The sequence below is a fragment of the Mesocricetus auratus genome, unplaced genomic scaffold (assembly GCF_017639785.1).
Source record: "Mesocricetus auratus isolate SY011 unplaced genomic scaffold, BCM_Maur_2.0 Super-Scaffold_100023, whole genome shotgun sequence".
Lineage (NCBI taxonomy): Eukaryota > Metazoa > Chordata > Mammalia > Rodentia > Cricetidae > Mesocricetus > Mesocricetus auratus.
This window is the reverse complement of record NW_024429204.1, coordinates 5,204,228-5,224,363: the sequence shown is the minus strand read 5'-3', so window position 1 is coordinate 5,224,363 and position 20,136 is coordinate 5,204,228. Positions and strand designations below refer to the sequence as shown.

Here is a 20,136-nt window from a genome sequence, read left to right as displayed (position 1 = left end):
GCTCTGAAATTAATTTTAAAAAGCAAGATGTGAGCTGTATATAGTGGTATGACCCCTTAAATCCTTTCTTAAAAAATGATTTGTTTATTTTATGAATGAATGCTCTTTCTGCATGTGTGCCTGCAGCCCAGAAGAGGACGTCAGATCTCATTACAGATGGTTGTGAGCTACTATGCAGGCGCTGGGAATTGAACTCAGGACCTCTCCAAGACCATCCACTGCTCTAAACCACAGAGCCATCTTTCCAGACCCTGGATCACTTTAATTATGAAGTTTAGAAAGTTGAATGAAAAACAGTTAAGAGTTCAATTCTAGTCTGAGACATACGTGGGAACTGTATCTCAAGGAGAGGAAAATTGAGTTTATCTGCCAAGAAAGAAGAAGAAAGAACCCTAGCCTCCAGGGAGGCGAGCCTTACTTATGTGCACACGTGTAGGTAGCATGAGCGTTAATTTTTGTGAAAAATGTCTTGACTATCTAGAAAGTTTTCTGGACGTTAATTGCATTGCTAAATAGTTAGTGTTACCAGAAACCTTAAAATAAGATTGGAGGGATGCTTAATATAACAGATATTTGTACTAATATAACAACCAATATCATAAGACTCATATTCAAAGATACAACTTTCATATTCTTCATGATGCGTCAAGTACAATCTCATCTTTCCTAAAAATTATCTTGTTTATCTTGTTTCTATTTTAGAGTATTGTAAGACACAACCACAACAGGGGGTGTAGCTCAACGGCAGATCGCTTGCCAGAAATGTTGGGAGGTGCTGCGAATGTTGGATGTAAGGAAAAGGACAGGAAGACTAGAGAATAGTCACTCTGAAAATGAGATAAATAAGCACCAAGCATACATAAGACTCCCTTTTTAACTTAGAGGAAGACAGATTTAATTATCCTTCGCATGACAGCATTTCTGTATAGAGTAGTTCTGATGAATTAAAAAAAGATTATATTATTTAAAAGCAACTGAGCTTACTCAAAAGTAACAACATATACAGACTCACGCAGGCTGGTGTGCAAATATAGAGACTGCAGAAAGGAAGTGAGACGCTGTTCATGTAGAACATGATTATTAATTACTAATCAAAAGTTTTGTCATCAAATGAGTAGGATCATTATGCCTGCAGAGCTATTTTGAAATAGTCATTATTTGAAGTCACAAGAACAAAAGATCAGAATCTCAATTTTCTCAAAAGATTAGGGAAACACTATGATAGACTTCCTCAAGGACATCTGGAGCGCTTATTAGGCATTTAGAACTTCTCTTACTTAATTGTTATTTGAAAAAAATAACAGAAACAAAACTAAAATGGGCAGAATTGTTTATCTATAAATGAGCATGCAGCAAATTAAAATCTTGACATAATTACTACATTTTATCTCTGACGTCCTAATTGTATGAGCTCTGTTTCTATTTTCAATGGATACCAGAGATAAACAAAGTTTTGTTGATTATAAAAATTTCCACCAAGATGTTAGCTGGACAACACATTCCCAGACCTTTGAAGATTCCATAAAATAACATTTTAAGGTATGTCTCTAAGGAACAGAGTGTGGAATAGTATTCATCATGGCACAATGTGGTAACGTCTTGCTACCGTCTTCAACACTTTCTCTAATCAAGCTTGACAACTCAAGCAGCTTTGCTCAGAATGGTGTAGCGTGGGACTGGAGAGATGGCTTCGTGATTCAGGGCTCTAACTGCTGTTCCAAGGGACCTGGGTTCAATTCCCAGCACCCACATGGCAGTTCACAACTGTCGGTATTTTTCAGTTCCAGGGGATCAGCATCCTCACATGGACAAGCAGACAAACCACCAATGCACAGAGAGTAAACATCAGGAACTCACAAAAGAAAAAGAATGGGTGTGACACAAACTTCCCATAAGCCCTGCTGCAGCTGCTGCTGTCACTGATATGATTTCACAGTGACATCATATCCAGTACAAAATCATATCCAGTACAAAAGTACACAGTGCAACCCAAGAAACTCCCTAAATACATGGTTAAATTTCAAACTCAGGAACGATGAACTATTAACAAAAATAGAAGATGAACTATTAAAATAAACTTCTTGGGAAGGTAATGAATGCAATTTTGGAGTTAAAGTTGGGTAGTTTGGGGAGAATATTTTGTACATATGTTAACCAGAGAGAGAACTCTATGTTTCAAGAGAAAGTTTAAGAAGTCACTGGTTTATACTAATTCAAGATTTACTCATTCTTACAATACATATGTGTTGACATCACACAATGTGCTGTGTACTACACATGGTAATAGGACTTTTGGCCAAAGTCACGATATGGCAAAATATTTAAAAAATGTATAGTCCCAAAGGTGAGGAACAGAGAAGTAAGGGAAAAACTGTAAAAGACTAAGGAATAGTAAAGGGGTAGAATAAGAAACATGAGAATAATATGTTACACACCAAAAAAGCGGCAGGAAGTGATGGTGGGTAGATACACACACACACACACACACACACACACACACACACAGAGAGAGAGAGAGAGAGAGAGAGAGACAGAGACAGAGACAGAGACAGAGACAGAGACAGAGACAGAATAAACATGGATAAAGGCTGACAGGGTTTAGGGATTGGAAGCATCACTGTAACTGTAGTAAGGTGACCAAGACAGGGATCAAACTACAGTGGGAGAAGGCTTAAGATACGGCGACATGAAGGAAGTGATACGCAAAAATGTGCACTCAGATGGACGTGGTAATCAAATGGGCGTGGCATGAGTAGAACTACAATCCAGAAATTGGCATAGAAAGAGGATACCGAGTTGGGGGCCGGCAACAGAAGTGACACCTTGTCCCAGGAGACAATAAACAAACGTATACTTTTGAAAACTAGTCTAAGAAAGGAAGGCACAGTCTCAAAGCAGCTTGAAGAGGGAGTAGAATATGAACAATGTATTACAGAACGTTAAACGTCAGTCGGTAAAGAAGACAGAAAGAAATACTACATATATGGAAACCTGATGTAGAAAAATACCAAGGAATTATAAGAGTGCCGTTAAAAGCATAAATGTGCTGGGGGGGAAGCTAGTTGTTATTAGAAAGAATGATGACATAGGAAAATTAAGAAGGCAATTGGATTTCAAAGCACTGCAACAGGCTGTTGGGTGGGGAAGCTTATCAAATCTGGTCCAGCTGCAAACCCAGTAGGCTCCATTATCACTGGTATGATAAGATATGCTCCAGGGTGCAGCAGTGAAATAAACACTAATGACCCAATTGCATTCTTTTTTAAGGCTAAAAAATAATGCACCATGTATTTTAATCACAGTTTCTATGTCCTTGCCTCTGTTGTTGGACACCTATATTGGTTCTATAACTTAGCTACTATGAATGGTGTGGAAAATGTTGGTATGCATATACCTTGATATGCTGACTGGCAGACTTTGGGGTAACCCGCCAGGACCTTGCAAAGCTGGGTCATATGATTGGCCTATATTTGTTTCTTTCAGCATTCTCTGTTCAGATTTTCATACTAGCTGGATTAGCTTGAATAGTATTTACCTTAGCTGGTGCTAAAGGTTTCTCCTCAGTGCTTTCAGAATTTCAAAAATGTTACTTGTAGCACAGTATGACAAGTTTATCTCCAGTGTCACTTATGTACCAGGTTACCCAAAATACATGATTGTTTTTCTTGAATCTTTCCCTAATATACCAGTTCCCAATATTTGCCAAGTATTATTAATTTCATTTATTATATCTTTTATCTTCTTTCTATTTCTCCATCTACCTTGGTATGTATTCTTTTCATGCCCTTTTTCCTTCAAACCAACCATGCAGATATTCTTCATAGTGGCTATTTCAGTGAATAAATTTACACAGGCAGCCCTAGTTAAGCTCTTCAGGGGGTAAGTAGTACCTACAGTCATAACACTCAACCCTAGTTAAGCTCTTCAGAGGGTAAGTAGTGCCTACAGCATAACACTCAACCCTAGTTAAGCTCTTTAGAGGGTAAGTAGTGCCTACAGTCATAACACTCAGCCCTAGTTAAGCTCTTCAGAGGGTATTTAGTTCAAAAGTCATTCACTGTGCAAGAGAAGGGACGAAGGAAGCTTGAACCTTGTTAGTACGATGACTATCTTAAGGGAAGTTACAACATTCCTGGGAATACTCTGGATAAGCTAGGGCAGATGAGACTAGCTAAAGCAGTCAAGAGGGCATCTTGCTATTGAAATCAAAGAACACATAAAATCAAATGAGCCCAATAAGAGATGAAAAAAGAAGCATGAACGTGTTTAGGATCTGGAGGAAATTAGCATTTGTACTGAGATGACAAAAACAGAACAAATGTCAGTGATAATCTCCTTGTGTGTCCCCAAAGCAGACTTGTGTAGGAAGATCACTATATCTGAAATAGTTAAGGAAGTAAGTGACTGGTGAGCAAGTATTTTGGGAGAATGCTGACGTCGTGCAGACTGGTGGCAGGAATTCTAATGTTGAGAAAGATGAAAGCCAGGTGCTAAAATCACCACTGGAAAAAAATAGCAAAACTAAGAGGTCAACGCATGAGAGCCATGTGCAAGGTGATGGACTTGCTGTGTTGAGGTTTATCACACAAGAAGATACAGCAGCTAAACGTAATAAGCACAGCTTTGCTTCTAGCCCACCTCCATTCCTTTGTGGCTGCCACTCTCTGGCGGGGAACCACAGGCTCTCCTTACCTATTCAGTACAGCAGGGGTCTAAGCTAGGGTAACACTATCCTAAGAAGGGCATAGGAATCGGAATGAAAGAAGTCAAAGCATCTTTATTTGCAGATGATATGATTTTTATAGAAAAAAATCCTAAAAGGTCTACATACAAAATTTTACAGCTGATGAACACTTTCAAAGTAGCAAGACAAAAAATTAACAGGCAAAAAAAAAAAATCAGTAAAGTTTCCTGATATACAAATGAAAGACCGAGAAAGAAATCAGGAAAATAGTACCTTTCCCAATAGCCTCAAAACAACAACAACAAAAATACGTCAGGATTACTGTAACCAAGCAAATGAAAGACTTACATAATAAAAACTTTAAGACACTGAGTAAGACGGCAGATGTAAACATCTCCCATGTTCCAGGATCAGATCCAATGCAATCCCCATCAAAATTCCAACACAAGTCTTCACAGAATTTAAAAACAAAATCTTCAACATCATATGGGAAAACAACATGAAAACTAAAAGCAATCCTGAATAATACAAGAACTGCTGGAAGTAACACAACCCACATTTCACGTTGTATTATAGTAAAAAAACACCATGGTATTGGTACAAAAGAAGACACACTGATCAATGGAATTGAATTGAAGGCCCAGACATAAGTCCACACACTTAAAGACATGGAATTTTTGACAAAGAAGGCAATGATACATACTGGAGTAAGCACAGAATCTCCAACAAATGGAGCTGGTAAAACTGGCTAGGGGCAGACAGGAGAATGAAAACAGATCCATATTTATCACCCTGCATGAAACTCAACTTCAGATGGATCAAGGACCACAACTTAAGAGCTGAAAGCCCGGATCTGACAGAACAGAATTCCTGACGCCAGAAAGGATTTTCTGAACACAGGTATGTAATCCAAAATTAATGATTGGGATCCTCATGAAACTAAAAGGTTTCTGTACAGCAAAGGACATAGTCATAACAGCAACATGATAGCAAACAGAGTGGGAAAGTCTTTACCAATCATATATCTGGTAGAGGGTGATCATCTAGAATATATAAAAGAAACCTAAAACAAAAAAAAAAAAAAGAGAGAATAACCCGAGCATCAAGGAAACAATTACCCAGCTTTGAAAACAGGATGCAGAACTAAACAGTGTTGCCAAAAGATGAAACACAAGTGACTAAGAAACGCTTTTTAAAATGAAATGCTTTTTAAAATGTTCAACGTTCTTAGCAGTCAGGGGAATGCAAATTAAAACTACTTTGATATTTCACAGGGCTGACAGTACATGCTGGCAAGGATTCAGAGGAAGGAGAACAGTCAGTGACTCGCGGCTGCTAGAAGTGCAAGCTTGCGTAGTCACCATGAAAACCAACGTGAAGCAGCTTCAGAAAGCTGATCTACCACGAGACCCAGCTATACCAATCTTGGGCGCGTACCCAAAGGACTCTACATCTTACTTCAGAGGTACTAGCTCATCCCCGTTTCTCTCCGCTCTATGTATAATAGTCAGAAATTAGAAAGGAGATGAAGCTTCCCAGGAAGTGTAGATAGAATACGGTGCAATAATGAAATAAAGGGCGGGCGAGCATCGGAGGGCTAACTGAGGAGGGGGAGTGGGGGAGCAGGGCACAGAAGGGAGTGTGAGACGGGACAGCTAACCCTAGAAGCCTTTTGAAAAGCCAGCTGGAAACCTGCTGCTGTAGAAGCTTCCTAAAAATAGATACACAGTGAAAGAGATGTAGATGGAATTGTCACATAACGGGGCTGGAGGGGGCACAACGATTCCCAAATTAGAGACCCCATGTCATCAAGTAACACTCCCAGCACCATGAATGAGTTACTTTGGTCAAAGGAGTCCCATAGACTCAGCTACTGGGCAAGCCCGTTGGTTACTCTCTGAAACCTGATGGATGGTGGAACCCTATTGCTGAAGACTCCACTTACTTACCAAACACCGAGAAACTGAAATCCACCCCGGCTAACTAGCATTCGTGGTTCTGGAAGGTAACTCGTGTGCTGCTGGAGGTGAAAGGTAATCATTAATACCATTTAGCTCCAAATCCTGAGATCCATAACTTCAACCTACCTGCAGATTTGCCCGCTGGTGCGACAGCGGCACAGATATTCTGGGAGTAGCCAACCACTTCCTGACGGGATGTAAGGCCCACTCCGTGAGAGGAAAGCCATGCCTGACACTGCCAATAGACTGAGAACCTGAGACCACATAGGTCATGGCCCCAGGGAAGTCCTGCTGCTGCCATGCTCGCTCTTCAGAAACATAGCTACTCATAGATCCGCGCATAGCTCAACCCTTATCAGGATGCTCCTTCTTGCAGCCAACGGTCATTATTTAACACAGAGACCCACAAATGGACACCGTGACAGTACTGGGACGCTAAGCCCTGAATGGTGGGCTTCCATCACAGCCCTCCCTCCAGGCACAGGAAATGGAGGCACAAGGATTGTGAGAGCCAGAGGTGATGGGCGGTTCCGAGGAAACAGCACCTTCCAGACACAACGGGACTCGTGCACGTATGAACTCACAAAGAACGGAACAGGAGGCAAAGATGTGCACGGCCTCAAAGCCCAGAGGACGCTAGCACTGGGAAGGGAAAGCAGACACAAGATCCCCCTTTTAAGCAGGAAATTTCCTCCAGTAGAGGAAACAACTGGGTATTATCAGTCACATTCCAGGGCACGTCCAGAAGTAGCTAGCCAACACAAAAAAGAACTCCACGGTCTTCTTCTTGCTGTCTGCTTGTTTTGTGTGTGCTGTTTGTTTCATTTTGGTGGTTTTTGTATCTTGGGCTTTGTTTGTCTTGACTTTCTCTTTTTGGTATTTATTTTGAGAGAGAGGGCATGAAGTTGGGTGGGGAGGGAGGGGAAGAAGCTGGGAGCGTCTGGGGGTGGGAAGTTTATGATCAAAATGCAGTGAATGAACATAGTTTAAAGAAAAAATAAACATAACTTTATGTAAATAAATGTAAGAGAATGAATACTTAGTGGGGGAAAATGGTTTTCTAACTTCAAGAGCTCAAGGCACACTGGAAGGAAGTAGGTGAACACTACTTAAAGCAGGTTCTGATGGGTTCTACCACTTAAACAAAGGCAAACGCATAACACATATAAAACAGACATGTAAATGTATTCACAGCAAATACTATAGCTAGACATTTAATGACTTGTTTTCAAACATAGATTTTTACAGTGTTATATTTTAATATAAACATGAATGATCTTGTGTTTCTTGATCATAAACCAAATGAAAGTGCAGAAGACTTCATAACTTCTCTTTTGATGTAAGACAGGCAGAAATTGAGATTTTACTACGTATATGAAATGGATTGTCAAGCTGGAGCTGACCGAGAAACAAATCTACACCAGTGAATTGAAAAACTAAATAATAGGAAGAAAAAACTATTTGTCAACTAAAACTAAGAACAATACATAATATAAAATCTATAAGGTGTCACATGGTTTTAACTGAAAAATTAAGATAAACCAAGGTAAGTAGCAAACATCTTTGACGTGGAGGTTTCACTCAAGATAGCCAGTCCCTAAAGAGAGGACAGAGTGAGTGTTCAAGGTGCGGGTATATAAATGTATTTTCACATTTTGCAAGGGAAATCTGTAGCTGTGTAAACAAGAAATTGCCAGAAATGTATTGAACAACAGTAAAAAGAAGCATACAGAGAAAATAATTACTCCCGAGGAAAATAATAGAAAAGACTAAAAAGATGTAAAAGAAAATTAAAGTTAGCAATAGCCATTTAACACTTAAATTACGAGACACTAAATTTTATTAAATTTATTGAAAGGCACCAGCAAAATTGATTGCTAGTATTATCAAAGTTTTCTTTCGGATTTCCTTCCATATTTATCTATGTGATTTCATACTTCAAGAATTTACACATTAGTTTTTTTTTAAAACTTGGCATATATCAACTCCTAACTAATTAAATAGGGATGAAGATGGTTACACATAGCATAATAATACTCTCGAATTAACTCTAAGTGAACACACCCCCATGCCGTCACCACGACTCTCTTCCCTGCCTAACTGGCCTGCAAATGTAGCCAGTCAACTGACTCAAAACTCCAGTCGCCTCCTCCAAGCGTGGGTCAGTAAACACTTGGGAAGAGGGGACGAGAAGAGACTGTTAGAACAAGGTGATGGGGAGGGGTGACATGAAAAGCTGTCATCAGGACATGACGCGGCTGCTGCACCCGTGAACTCACACAGAAGGGAGGCTATCTGCAAGATTTGTTCAACCACCCTATCAACATTGCATTATGGGTAAGGGTGGGACCCTTGAAGTCCCACCCACGCACAAGCTTATGAGCAGTGAATGGTTGCTGAGGAAGAGTATATACTTCACTGATAAGTTGCCCCTGATCAAGTCAATCAGCCCCACCCATACCCATGACACACGCATGTATACACGCATGCAACCACAGAAAGACATTGAAGGAGAAGGAGGGTTTATCAGGAAGAAGGAATTTGGAAGAGTGGGGGGGGTACAAGAGAGGATGGAGGGAGCCATATGATCAGAATACATTATACATGTATGAAACTGTGAAAAATAATAATAAATAATGAGTAAAATATTATCAGAACCAGAAAGTGACCAAAGCTACAAACAGCCTTGAGAACTTAGTAAGCACTAGACACCTCCTTTGCTTCTCTTGTCAGGAATATCCATTCTCTGCTAAGCACCAGGCAGGTGATACTTGCCTCTAAAATACATTTTTGAGTATTTATTATCCCCAAATTCACTGGAATTAAGTTATAATGAAGTTGAAATGAAAGAGAGTGCTCCAACAGACTGAGCATTTCTTAGAGACCCAAGCCTATCTCCAGTGGACGAGTTGATCAGCCATCTTTGACCAGGTAACCACAGGCAAATTTGCAAGGCAACAAAAAGATGATTCTAGCCCATCACAGAGAAGGTATTTTGAGCATCCTAGTACAAACAGTTTATATAGCCTTACTTTACAGTACTAGGGCACTGTGTGCGTTTCACTAATAACCACACATGTATATACAAACACGGAAGGGGACTGTGTCACACAGACAGGAGCGTGCAGCGCTACACAGACTCAGGCGTAAGAAAAGGGTACCTTCTATGCCTGCGATGGTGCTCTGCGGTCTGACTGTATCTGGAGCGAGGTAGAGTGACACAGTGACTGTAGCGTGGCAGAAACGAGAGTCGGGTGAGACTCAGGAAAGAAAGGAAAAGGTCAAGTTTAGCTCTGAACGTCTGAGTCAAACAAACATCAGAGAGCAAGCACCGCAAATGGACTTGCTCCCTGCAAGCCCTGGCCATCGCCTCAATGCCCATCGGAACATGGCCGCGGGGAGGGTAAAAGAGGCCAAATGTTCTAAAAATAAAATGCAACAGAATATAACACTTAGATTTTTGAATTAAGTGATAAAATTACACACCACCTCAATGTACCAAGCACCATGTTTTAGCAAATGTCAAGTTACCAAGATGTTTTCCTTCTTTTTAGGAGAAAGAGTGAAAAGAAAACAGTAATAAAAATGAGCAGCAAGTTTAAGGACAGAGAGGTGACACCTCATGAGTATGGCTTAGGACATCTCAAGAAGTTCTGTTTGTGGCTTATTGCTGACTCCTGACAATTCTGCATCTATTGGAATAAGTTTCCTACCTTGAAATCCTGCTCCTCCTATAACCCAGGTCATTCTTCACTTGTACAGACTCAAAACCACCTCCCGTCTCCATGCCGCCCTCACACCCCTCGTCACCCCCTTCCACCGGACGCCACCAGACCCTCTCTGCGCACAGCGTGTGCTCCCGACTCCACAGCCTCTTCGTGCTTGTCACCCCGACAGGCCCGCCCACCACGCCCAGCCTGCCTCTACTTCTTTATGTCTGGAAGTTCTGCTCATCTTTAAAGTCCAGATTTTTTAATCCTTTCCCACTAAACTCACACAAGTAATTTTCTAACTAGTCTTTCTGTTCTAACAACATTAGATCAATGTCACAGCACAGTAATGCCTATTGAACCAAGACAGTGCCGTTTTAAATTTCTGTACATAAGGGATGACCCACTAAGTACTTATGACATTTTAATATTTGGTTGCCAGGTGGTGGTGGTGGTGCACGCCCCTAATCCTAGCACTCAGAGGCACAGGCAGGGCAGAAAAAGAAATTAAATGGCACCAGTATCTCAGGTATCCCAGAGGTTTATAATAAGGCATTTTCTTTTTTAGTATAGAAATTGCGTGAGAACTTATAATTCATCTTCTGATGGTTAAGCAGAAGACAGGAAAAACAATGGGGGCACGAGGAGGGAAGGAAATCCCTAATCTAGGAGTCCGGTTAAAGGCTCTGCTCACTGAGAAGCAGGAGTCCCAGCACAATCACTACTTGACTTTGAATGTTGTTAATGTGAAACAGTGCCCTTTGCATAGGCATCGGTCTCATAGTAAAACGAGAAACCAGCCATGAGGCCTGAATGCGCATGACCACAGTAGGTCTCCTTCCTCTCCTTGGGCCTTTTGAGATGTTCTAGCAAGACTGCTACCTTTGTTTGCTGTAAAGTGGTGCTACTTTCTGAAGCCCTATGATCTTATCATTTATAATTCCAACAGGAAGTCTTCTGGAAACACCCTGAGACCTCATTTAGGCCCCTTAGCAAACCACTGAAGACAGCAACTTCAAATCTCACTAAAATAGTGTAAATGACTATTATGAAAACAATGAAATGGAGTTTCTCTTACAGAAGCCCACGCCCAGGTTCTAGAGTCTTCTGAGCACCTGTCATTTCTTTACCTTTATTCTTAAATACTGTATTAGATTATCACTTATTTCTACCAAATCTGCTTAGTCCTTGAATTCTCTTCTATGCCAAAGCCATACATTGCAGCTGGAACAGAGCTGAGGTCCCTGAAGCCTGCAGGGTCCTCCGGCTGCTGAGGGTGGCAGTGTGGAGTTCCGCCGCCTCCACGCCACCAACCCCGACTTTACAATCTCGTTTATGATGCTAAAATCATACTTAAGAGAATGAAAAGCAACCAATAGAATATGCTGCAGCTGGACTGTGGTGGTGCACGCCTTTAATCCTGGCAGTGAGGCAGAGTCAGGATGACCTCTGTGAGTTTGAGGCCAGCCTGGTCTACGGACTCAGTTTTGGGATAGCCAGGGCTACACAGAGAAACCTGGTCTCAAAAAAAAAATACAAAAAACAAAAAACTCTGTGTGTGTGTGTGTACTGCATATTATATATATTTTTAATTAAATTAAATATATAATTCTCTACATATTCTAATAGTAAGTTAACTCCTATGATTAAAATCTTAAAAATATTTCTTGTTCTAAAGCCACATGTTTATATCCCCTCACAAATTATGTTTCCAGCTGTAGTAGTTACCAGGGTTACTAAAGAAATGAGTCAAAAGGTGTAGTGGGGGGGGGGTGAAAAATAAATGTAATCAATTTACAATGCATTATTGTAAGTAATAATCTGCATGTAAGTGCTTGCATTACTTGTAAATAGTATTTATTTTTCACAACAGAGTTGTGACTAATGATAGAGTGAGACAGATAAGGAATCAAAGACTCAATAAAATATAGATACATAATTCTTTTTTTTTTTTTTGAGGCACGGTTTCTCCGAGGCTTCTGGAGGCTGTCCTGAAACTAGCTCTTGTAGACCAGGCTGGCCTCGAACTCACAGAGATCCGCCTGCCTCTGCCTCCCAAGTGCTGGGATTAAAGGCGTGCGCCACCAACGCCCGGCTTCGATACGTAATTCTTAAACACTACCCATAAAGATAAGGAATGCTATAGATCATGCATTCACTGCTGAAATATAATAAAGAACTATAGTATAATGCAAACAGCAGCATATCACATGGGATACGGTAGGTGTAAAACTCTTCACATACAATTATCCAGCGTGTGATCAGATCTACTTCATACTGAACTGTAGATATGTCTTGCTTCCGTAACTGTAGTCTTGTTGATTGAACAAGCATTCCCATTTCTCAAAGTCTAGCTCAGGTACCATCTTCTATATTTTTCCACAAAGCTTTAATTAACTAATTCTCAGACTTTTTATTTTTGTTTGACTATTGTTACCTTTCTTGATTCAGGTTAATTGTTAATCTTTAAATTTAAAATATTTGAAAGTCAATGTTTTGTTAATGCTATATATACATTATTTTTATTAAATACTACAATATTTTCTTTCTTTTCTTGTTTGTTTTATGTAGTTCAGTCTCATTGAGCTAGCTATGTAGCCAAGCCTGGTCTTGAACTCCTGAACCTCCTGCCACTATGTTTTGAGTACTAGGATTACAATATGACTGAGCTAACAACACACACTTTTGATAATGTATGGCTGTGTGTTCTATTTTGTGGCAATAGGCTGTCCAATAAGGAATATAAAACACTCACTGGAGGCAGTGTCACTTAATTTGTATAATTTTATACAATTTGTATAATTTTATACAATAAAATTAATAGGTACAGAACTCAAAGCTTGGCTTTCCCAAGACATACTTAAGATCCTAAATATAAATTCAAGAACACTTGGTTCCAAATCCTATGAAAAGTGTACATTCAATTAAATGAATTTCTAATTCAACACATTAGATTTCATTAGATTTTATGAATGATAAAGTCCCTAAATTATACTACTTACTAACACAAAGAACATTGTTTCTTTGACTTTTAATACACACTAATAGCAACTGATTCTTGTGTTAATCAAAGTTTGATCACTATGACAAAAGATTGGATATCACCAATTTCAAAGAGTAAAAAATTATTTTGGACCAGTTCCAGATGTTCACCCACCATAACAGAGATGGTAAGATGAACAAGACCAGTTATGTCAGGATGGCCAGGAAATGGGAAAATCAAGGCCTGTCTTAGCTAGATTCCCCGTATTATCTTCCCTCTAGCTAGGTTAACAGCCTACTGGGAAGCCACCTATACTAAATTCAAGGCAGGTCTTCCATCAGAGCTCACCTTCTGCAAATTCCTCAGAGACACACAAAAGTGGCTTTATCGGTCACCCAGACATATCTCAACTCCAACTGAACTGAGCAGATTCACAATTCCATGAGATGATATTCATAAACATAAAGCAAGAGGACACTCCCCTTTTTAAAAGGAGCTTCAGATACACGCGACTACAGAAAATCCTTAAGACTATGAGACCAGAACAGACACTCAGGGAGAAAACTGTGCCATGAAAGCTGCTCCTTGCATTAACGAATTGCACAAGTAGTCAAAATAATACAAGAAATGCTTCCTATTGTTTGTTTCTATTGAGATGAAATTCTACTGCACGTAATGCTGTGAAAAGACTCCCGACCAATCCCAACAAAGAATTACTGTGATCTGCATATTGCATCCTTCCTTGTAAAAGTGAGAAGAACTCACACAGGTCTACCTTCTTTAAAATCTCCACAAACCTTTGACTATTCTTGCTACACTAAAAGATTCTTAAGATCATGAAGAAGAAAAAACATAATGACTACATAAAATAGGGATTAATTATCTGTGTTTTAACAGAAAATATTAAAGGTGAATGGTTCTGTGTTTGTGGTCATTAAATCTAGCAATATGTGCCTTAAAATATTGACAAATATTATGAATTTAATATGACAGTAAGTAGCTATTTTTATAATTTTATTCTATTACTTTCTGTGAGGATTAGGCCCTATATTTTAGACTTCATATGGAGTCCATTTTTTTATCATTAAACGATCACTTTATGTAAGCTTACAAGAAACTTACAGTCATTTAGACAATTTTTTTTTGGTTTTTTATGAGACAGGGTTTCTCTGTATTGTTTTGGAGGCTGTCGGTCCAGCCCGGCCTTGAACTCACAGAGATCCGCCTGCCTCTGCGTCCCGAGTGCTGAGATTAAAGGCATGCACCACCACTGCCTGGTCTATTTAGACAATTTTATTCCCTCAATAAGTTAAGTTTTCAGTGGCTAAGGAGCTCGTGACAGTTACATAAATAATTTGAAAAGCTATAAAGTTTATTAACATTCTATTAGGCAACGAAAATACCTGCTGACCCTTTTTATGACTCGTTCCGGGTCTAAGGCAAGCCAACAGAATGATCCTGCTGTCACTCTTACTGACTGATGGGCTTGTCTCCCGGCAGCCAGCACACTCACAACTTATGGCACTGATTACATGAAAAGGTTTAAAAATTTCAAAAGCAAAAAATTAAATAGTTTTTAACTGATGCTAACAGAAATATTAATTAAGTAACTATTTTGCTTCTTCTTTGATCATAGACATAAGAATTAGCATTTGTTTGGCAATTTGTTTGACACCATCAATGCACAAGATATGCTGTCTTTGGAGACAAAGGAGAATCATATGCATGGATTGGTATTAATCTGGATTCAAACCAAACGATATCTTTTTTTTTTTTTTTCGAGACAGGGTTCCTCTGTGGCTTTGGAGGCTGTCCTGGAACTCACTTGATAGTCCAGGCTGGTCTGGAACTCACAGAGATCCGCCTGCCTCTGCCTCCCGAGTGCTGGGATTAAAGGCGTGCGCCACCAACGCCCAGCTCCAAACAATTTCTTTTATACACCCTGACAGTTACTTATCATGCCAGTGGACGTCAATGACAAGGAAGTCCCTGTACTATTTCATCATATTTTCTGAATACTATATTCTTCTTATCCTAAACTCATTTAAGAGTTTGAAAAAATTCAATTGCATTTTTTATATAACCAAATTGAGTTAGAAAGTCAATTGACTTTCTTAAAATCAGCAGTAATGAATGTAACCATTGTAACACACCACGTTACTCCTGAGTTTGTCACATTTAATGGAGCGAATTCAGAGAAGTCCTGCAAATGCAGCAAGGGTCATTCGTTCAGATGTTAAGGCTTTACTGATGCCCATGAGAACTACAGAAAAGTTTCCTAAGCAAACAACACAGTGTATCTGTCTCAGTATTTCTATTCATGAAAAGTCACACTATTTCTCAAAAATCTATTAAAGACTTTAATCTCTACCAGCCTATGGGTACATGTTACTCATGATAATTTGCTATGTTCAGGTAAAAAAAATGTTTGCATTCTAATCTCTTGTGCAAATTTGATTGTTAGGCTTATTTAATCTTTTCTTGATAGTGTTCACTGAGGCAGTGCTGGCCGACCTCATAGCTGCGACTTTCCTGACTTCCATTCCAAGTGCTGGGAATCTAAATGTAAGCCACGGAACTCAGGAGAGCCATGGAGCTAAGAGGAGCCATGGTCAGGGGACCATGATGGTCAGGTTCATCTGTTTTGCTTTTCTTATCAAGAAAAACTGTATGTGTTTATTCTTTTCTTTTAGGCAAGGGGCTACCTTAAGAAAGAATGTAGTAACAGCAAAGAAAAAAGCATAGTTTGGAAACGCAGATGAGAAAACATGTTACGGTAACCCTTCCTGAAGGCAGTAGAGCTCAGGGAGTTCACTGTGTTTACCTGTCTCTGTCTGGAGAGTAATGGTCATCCATGACCCGGTGTCTGTCCATCCGGCTAATTGTATTGTAATGGCCAGGAGCACGCGTCCCTCGAAGCCCCTGTTCCACATTCCTGATAAGACAGCAAGACCATTAAATATCTGACTAATCTACAGTGTATGCCCCCTCAAAAATAATAAAATCTTTTTTTGTTGTTTATTTGTATCTTTGATTGAGTAAATTTCACTTGAAAATTAACAGTTACTTGAGGATCTGGCTGCTCTTAGAGATACAGAAAGAGCCTTCAGGAGAAGGACAAACGTTATTACACCTCCCTGATGGGCAACACCCTGTTAGCTATAACTGATAATCAGTGATATAATACACACCAGAGGAAGAGATTTATGAGAAGACGAGTGTTGCACATGGGTTTTAGCATGGGCCACAGGAACGGAGGGAGGGATCCCTTATGCACGTTGGACCTGAGTTCTCATCTCGGAAAAACAGCCATCAGTACCTATCCAGTTGTAAGCCTGTTCTCTGGTAGCACTCTCGCCTACACTACCGACTTCACGGCCTACTAGGTTGTAGCTAACTAACTATCGTCTGGCTAAATCCTCCCCTCGTCTGCCCTGAGTACGGTAGTCCTTCGAAACCACAGAACGGAAGCCAAAACTTCCTTCTATGCGACAGACTAGGCTTCTGCCTTTGCAAACCATCTCTTTCAGTAGACTGCAGTGTTGCGCTTGCAGGTGGAGGGATGTAAAAGTACACGGGCAAGTTTGATATACACATACCTATACTGTACATCCGGTCAGCGTCGATTAAATTAGCTTATATCTTTGTATATTACACGTTTTTCCTATTTAGTATCTCGTGAGTACTATTTCCTATTTGGTATCTATCTATCTATCTATATATATATAGATAGATAGATAGATAGATAGATAGATAGATATAATTATCCGTGGTTTATAATCCATGTATCTCTTTAGTACTCAGGTAGATCAGACATTTCTACTATAATAAGACCCAGAGCAACAGTTTGGTGTGACCATTTTTCCCACTACTATGCATGTTTAGTTTTTCCAAAGATTTTTTTAAAAATCTTTTTAAGCTTACCAATTACTATATAATCATTTGGTTCTAAATAGATCTGCTTAATATTTGCATGCAATTTAAAGCGAGTTTTACTTAGCTATGTTGAAATCTTAGGTCTGATAACACACAGATCATGCAAAGTACAACATGAACCCATATCATATCTTAGGCCACTGCGATGGCATTTTGTGTGTCTTTCAAAGAATATTTCAAAGAGTAATTCATTTTAGAGGTCATTATGGCAATTTGCATAAATGTCACTGTAACTACCATTGCTGTAAGCACAATGTACATGGTGTCCTACCTTTGTGGAGGAGGGACACTCGGTGACCATGACCTCGTCCTTCCTATCACATCTACCCGGTGAGGAGACCCTGACGGCGAACAATGGTTTGAGGACATTACTTGTTCTGGCACTGACAATGTGGAGCTTTGGAGGTCTCGACCGTTGTGTCGATAATCTGAGGGCAGGAAATAAAATAGTAATTATCTACACGGTGAGGAGGCATACTGTTCAAATACAGTATAACATGTTTGAAAAATTATAGCACAAAATGAAAACGGAAGGGTATCTGATACTTACGTAGTTACTACGCTCACTGTATGGGGGTAGGGTAAAATTTTAAGCTCTTTTTAAAAACAGAACCAAGATTGTACTAAAACTATTCCATCTCTAAAAACTGAAATGTTCCTTAACTATTGTTACTACTCAAAGTTGCCAAGGCACCACAGTTGGCTCTTACACTTGAAATGAGGTAAGCCACACGAAGCAACACTGAACGCCACAGTTCGTGAACTACTTGGCAGGGCGAAGACACCACGGCAGTGAAAACCAGACGAACGGTCAAAGTGGAGGGCGCCGCAGCGACTCGACAGCCCTACGGGGTTAACGGGGTTAACGGGGTTAACGTTAGGAAGCGTGGACCCTTGGACGGGGAGGGAGGAGTAAGGACCTGTGCACATCAGAAAAGCAGCAGCGCAGGGTGGGGAGGCCATGGAAAAGGAGAGACGCAAAAGCCATTTGCCTGAAGCTGTACACACATGTGAAACATGCATGTAGTGGAGAAGCATGAAGCTGTGCATATGTGAAACATGTTTGTAATGGAGAAGCATGAAGCTGTGCATATGTGAAACATGTGCATAATGGAGAAGCATGACGCTGTGCATATGTGAAACAAGTATGTAATGGAGAAGCATGAAGCTGTGCATATGTGAAGGATGTATGTAATGGAGAACCATGAAGCTGTGCATATGTGAAGGATGTATGTAATGGAGTAACATGAAGCAGTGCATATGTGAAGTAAGTATGTAATGGAGAAGCATGAAGCTGTACTTATGTGAAACATGTATGTAATGGAGAAGCATGACGCTGTGCATATGTGAAGGATGTATGTAATGGAGTAACATGAAGCTGTGCATATGTGAAGGATGTATGTAATGGAGAAGCATGAAGCTGTACTTATGTGAAACATGTATGTAATGGAGAAGCATGACACTGTGCATATGTGAAGTAAGTATGTAATGGAGTAACATGAAGCTGTGCATATGTGAAGTAAGTATGTAATGGAGAAGCATGAAGCTGTGCATATGTGAAGGATGTATGTAATGGAGAAGCATGAAGCTGTACTTACGTGAAACATGTATGTAATAGAGAAGCATGAAGCTGTACTTATGTGAAACATGTATGTAATGGAGAAACATGAAGCTGTGCATATGTGACACATGTGTGTAATGGAAAAGCATGACTAAGGCCGAGCAGGGAAGGTGATACTGCTGCCAGCATGGTCATCTCCTCATGTTCACTGTGACCTTTAATAATCGGTTTTTGCTCCACTAGGATATCTGGTGGGCACTTCCTAAAACACATCAGTGCAGTGTGCAGTTCCAGTTCCTGAGTTACTCAGAGGCTCTGGTGGCAGCTCAGAGCAGCACATGTGCTTTGCATGTGTAAGGCCCTAGGTTCATGCCCAGTACACAGACATAACTCAGGAACCATTTTCTTCCTGCATGGCTTCCTATCAGCAAGTTCGCGTTCCGTTCCGCAGTGTTAGGCGGTGCCGCGGGGCAGAGAAAATGGGTAAACCATAAATAACTGAAGAAGTGCCCAAGGGAGTAGAAGAGGGAATTCTGAAAGGGAAGAAGCTAAGGTTGAGGTAGGCTTAGTCCAACCCCTCTGAACACTCTGGCATCCGAGCTGCGGTTTTCAGCAGAGGGAATTCATTTTTTAAAGACCATCGCTGGCTTTGGGCAATGAATGGGAAAAAGGCGAGGTACTTTATGTAGCAGAGGCAGTTTCCATTTGTCCAAGCACAAACAGGATGGCTGTGAATGCTAAGCACTCATTCTGTTCCTGAGTGTCCTACTGACAATGACGCGTGTAAACTGGATTCATGATAAGCCCCTCTTCCCATAGCTGCCCCTTTGGTCAGGACATTTCACCACAGTAACAGGAACAGAAAGTAGGATAGTGAATATACGCAACTACGGACTGTATACTTCAGAAAACAAGAAAAATAATAGCTTCACCACACAGTGAAAAATGCTTGGAGAGACAGATGTTTGTCAATTTCAACATGAAAAAAATGTATATGGGCATTAAAACACCATATGTTACCTTATTGATATGCATCAGTTTTAATTTTAACATATCAGTCCAAAACTTAAAATACTACTTCAGGATTCAATTAAATGGGTACTACTTTTTTCTTGAAAAAAAGAATGGAGACATGCCTAAAAATGGCATTGGAATGAATGGATTTCATGTTCTGAAGGGAATTGGTAAGGTGAAAACACCGATGTCAATACACACTGAAGAGTAAGAAGTAAAATTAGTCAACTACAAAGGGAAGAGAATAGGAACATGAAAAAGATGGCAAAGATACCAAAAAAACCTGC

The 20,136-nt window shown here is 40.0% G+C and overlaps 1 protein-coding gene across 49 annotated transcripts in view; it reads right to left on the bottom strand.

The window, feature by feature from the left end:
* Nucleotides 1-20,136, bottom strand: part of Rims2 (regulating synaptic membrane exocytosis 2) — a 394,972-nt gene that overhangs the window by 154,239 nt on the left and 220,597 nt on the right. For 33 of the 49 annotated variants that reach the window (XM_040730506.1, XM_040730507.1, XM_040730517.1 and 30 more), the window contains 3 exons: nucleotides 17,546-17,702; nucleotides 16,163-16,273; nucleotides 9,807-9,872 (listed from right to left, as the gene is read on the bottom strand). In XM_040730506.1, coding sequence (XP_040586440.1) covers nucleotides 9,807-9,872; nucleotides 16,163-16,273; nucleotides 17,546-17,702 — 334 coding nt within the window. The remainder of the gene's footprint in view (nucleotides 1-9,806; nucleotides 9,873-16,162; nucleotides 16,274-17,545; nucleotides 17,703-20,136) is intronic. The other 16 variants (XM_040730510.1, XM_040730524.1, XM_040730534.1 and 13 more) reach the window with 1 other exon arrangement.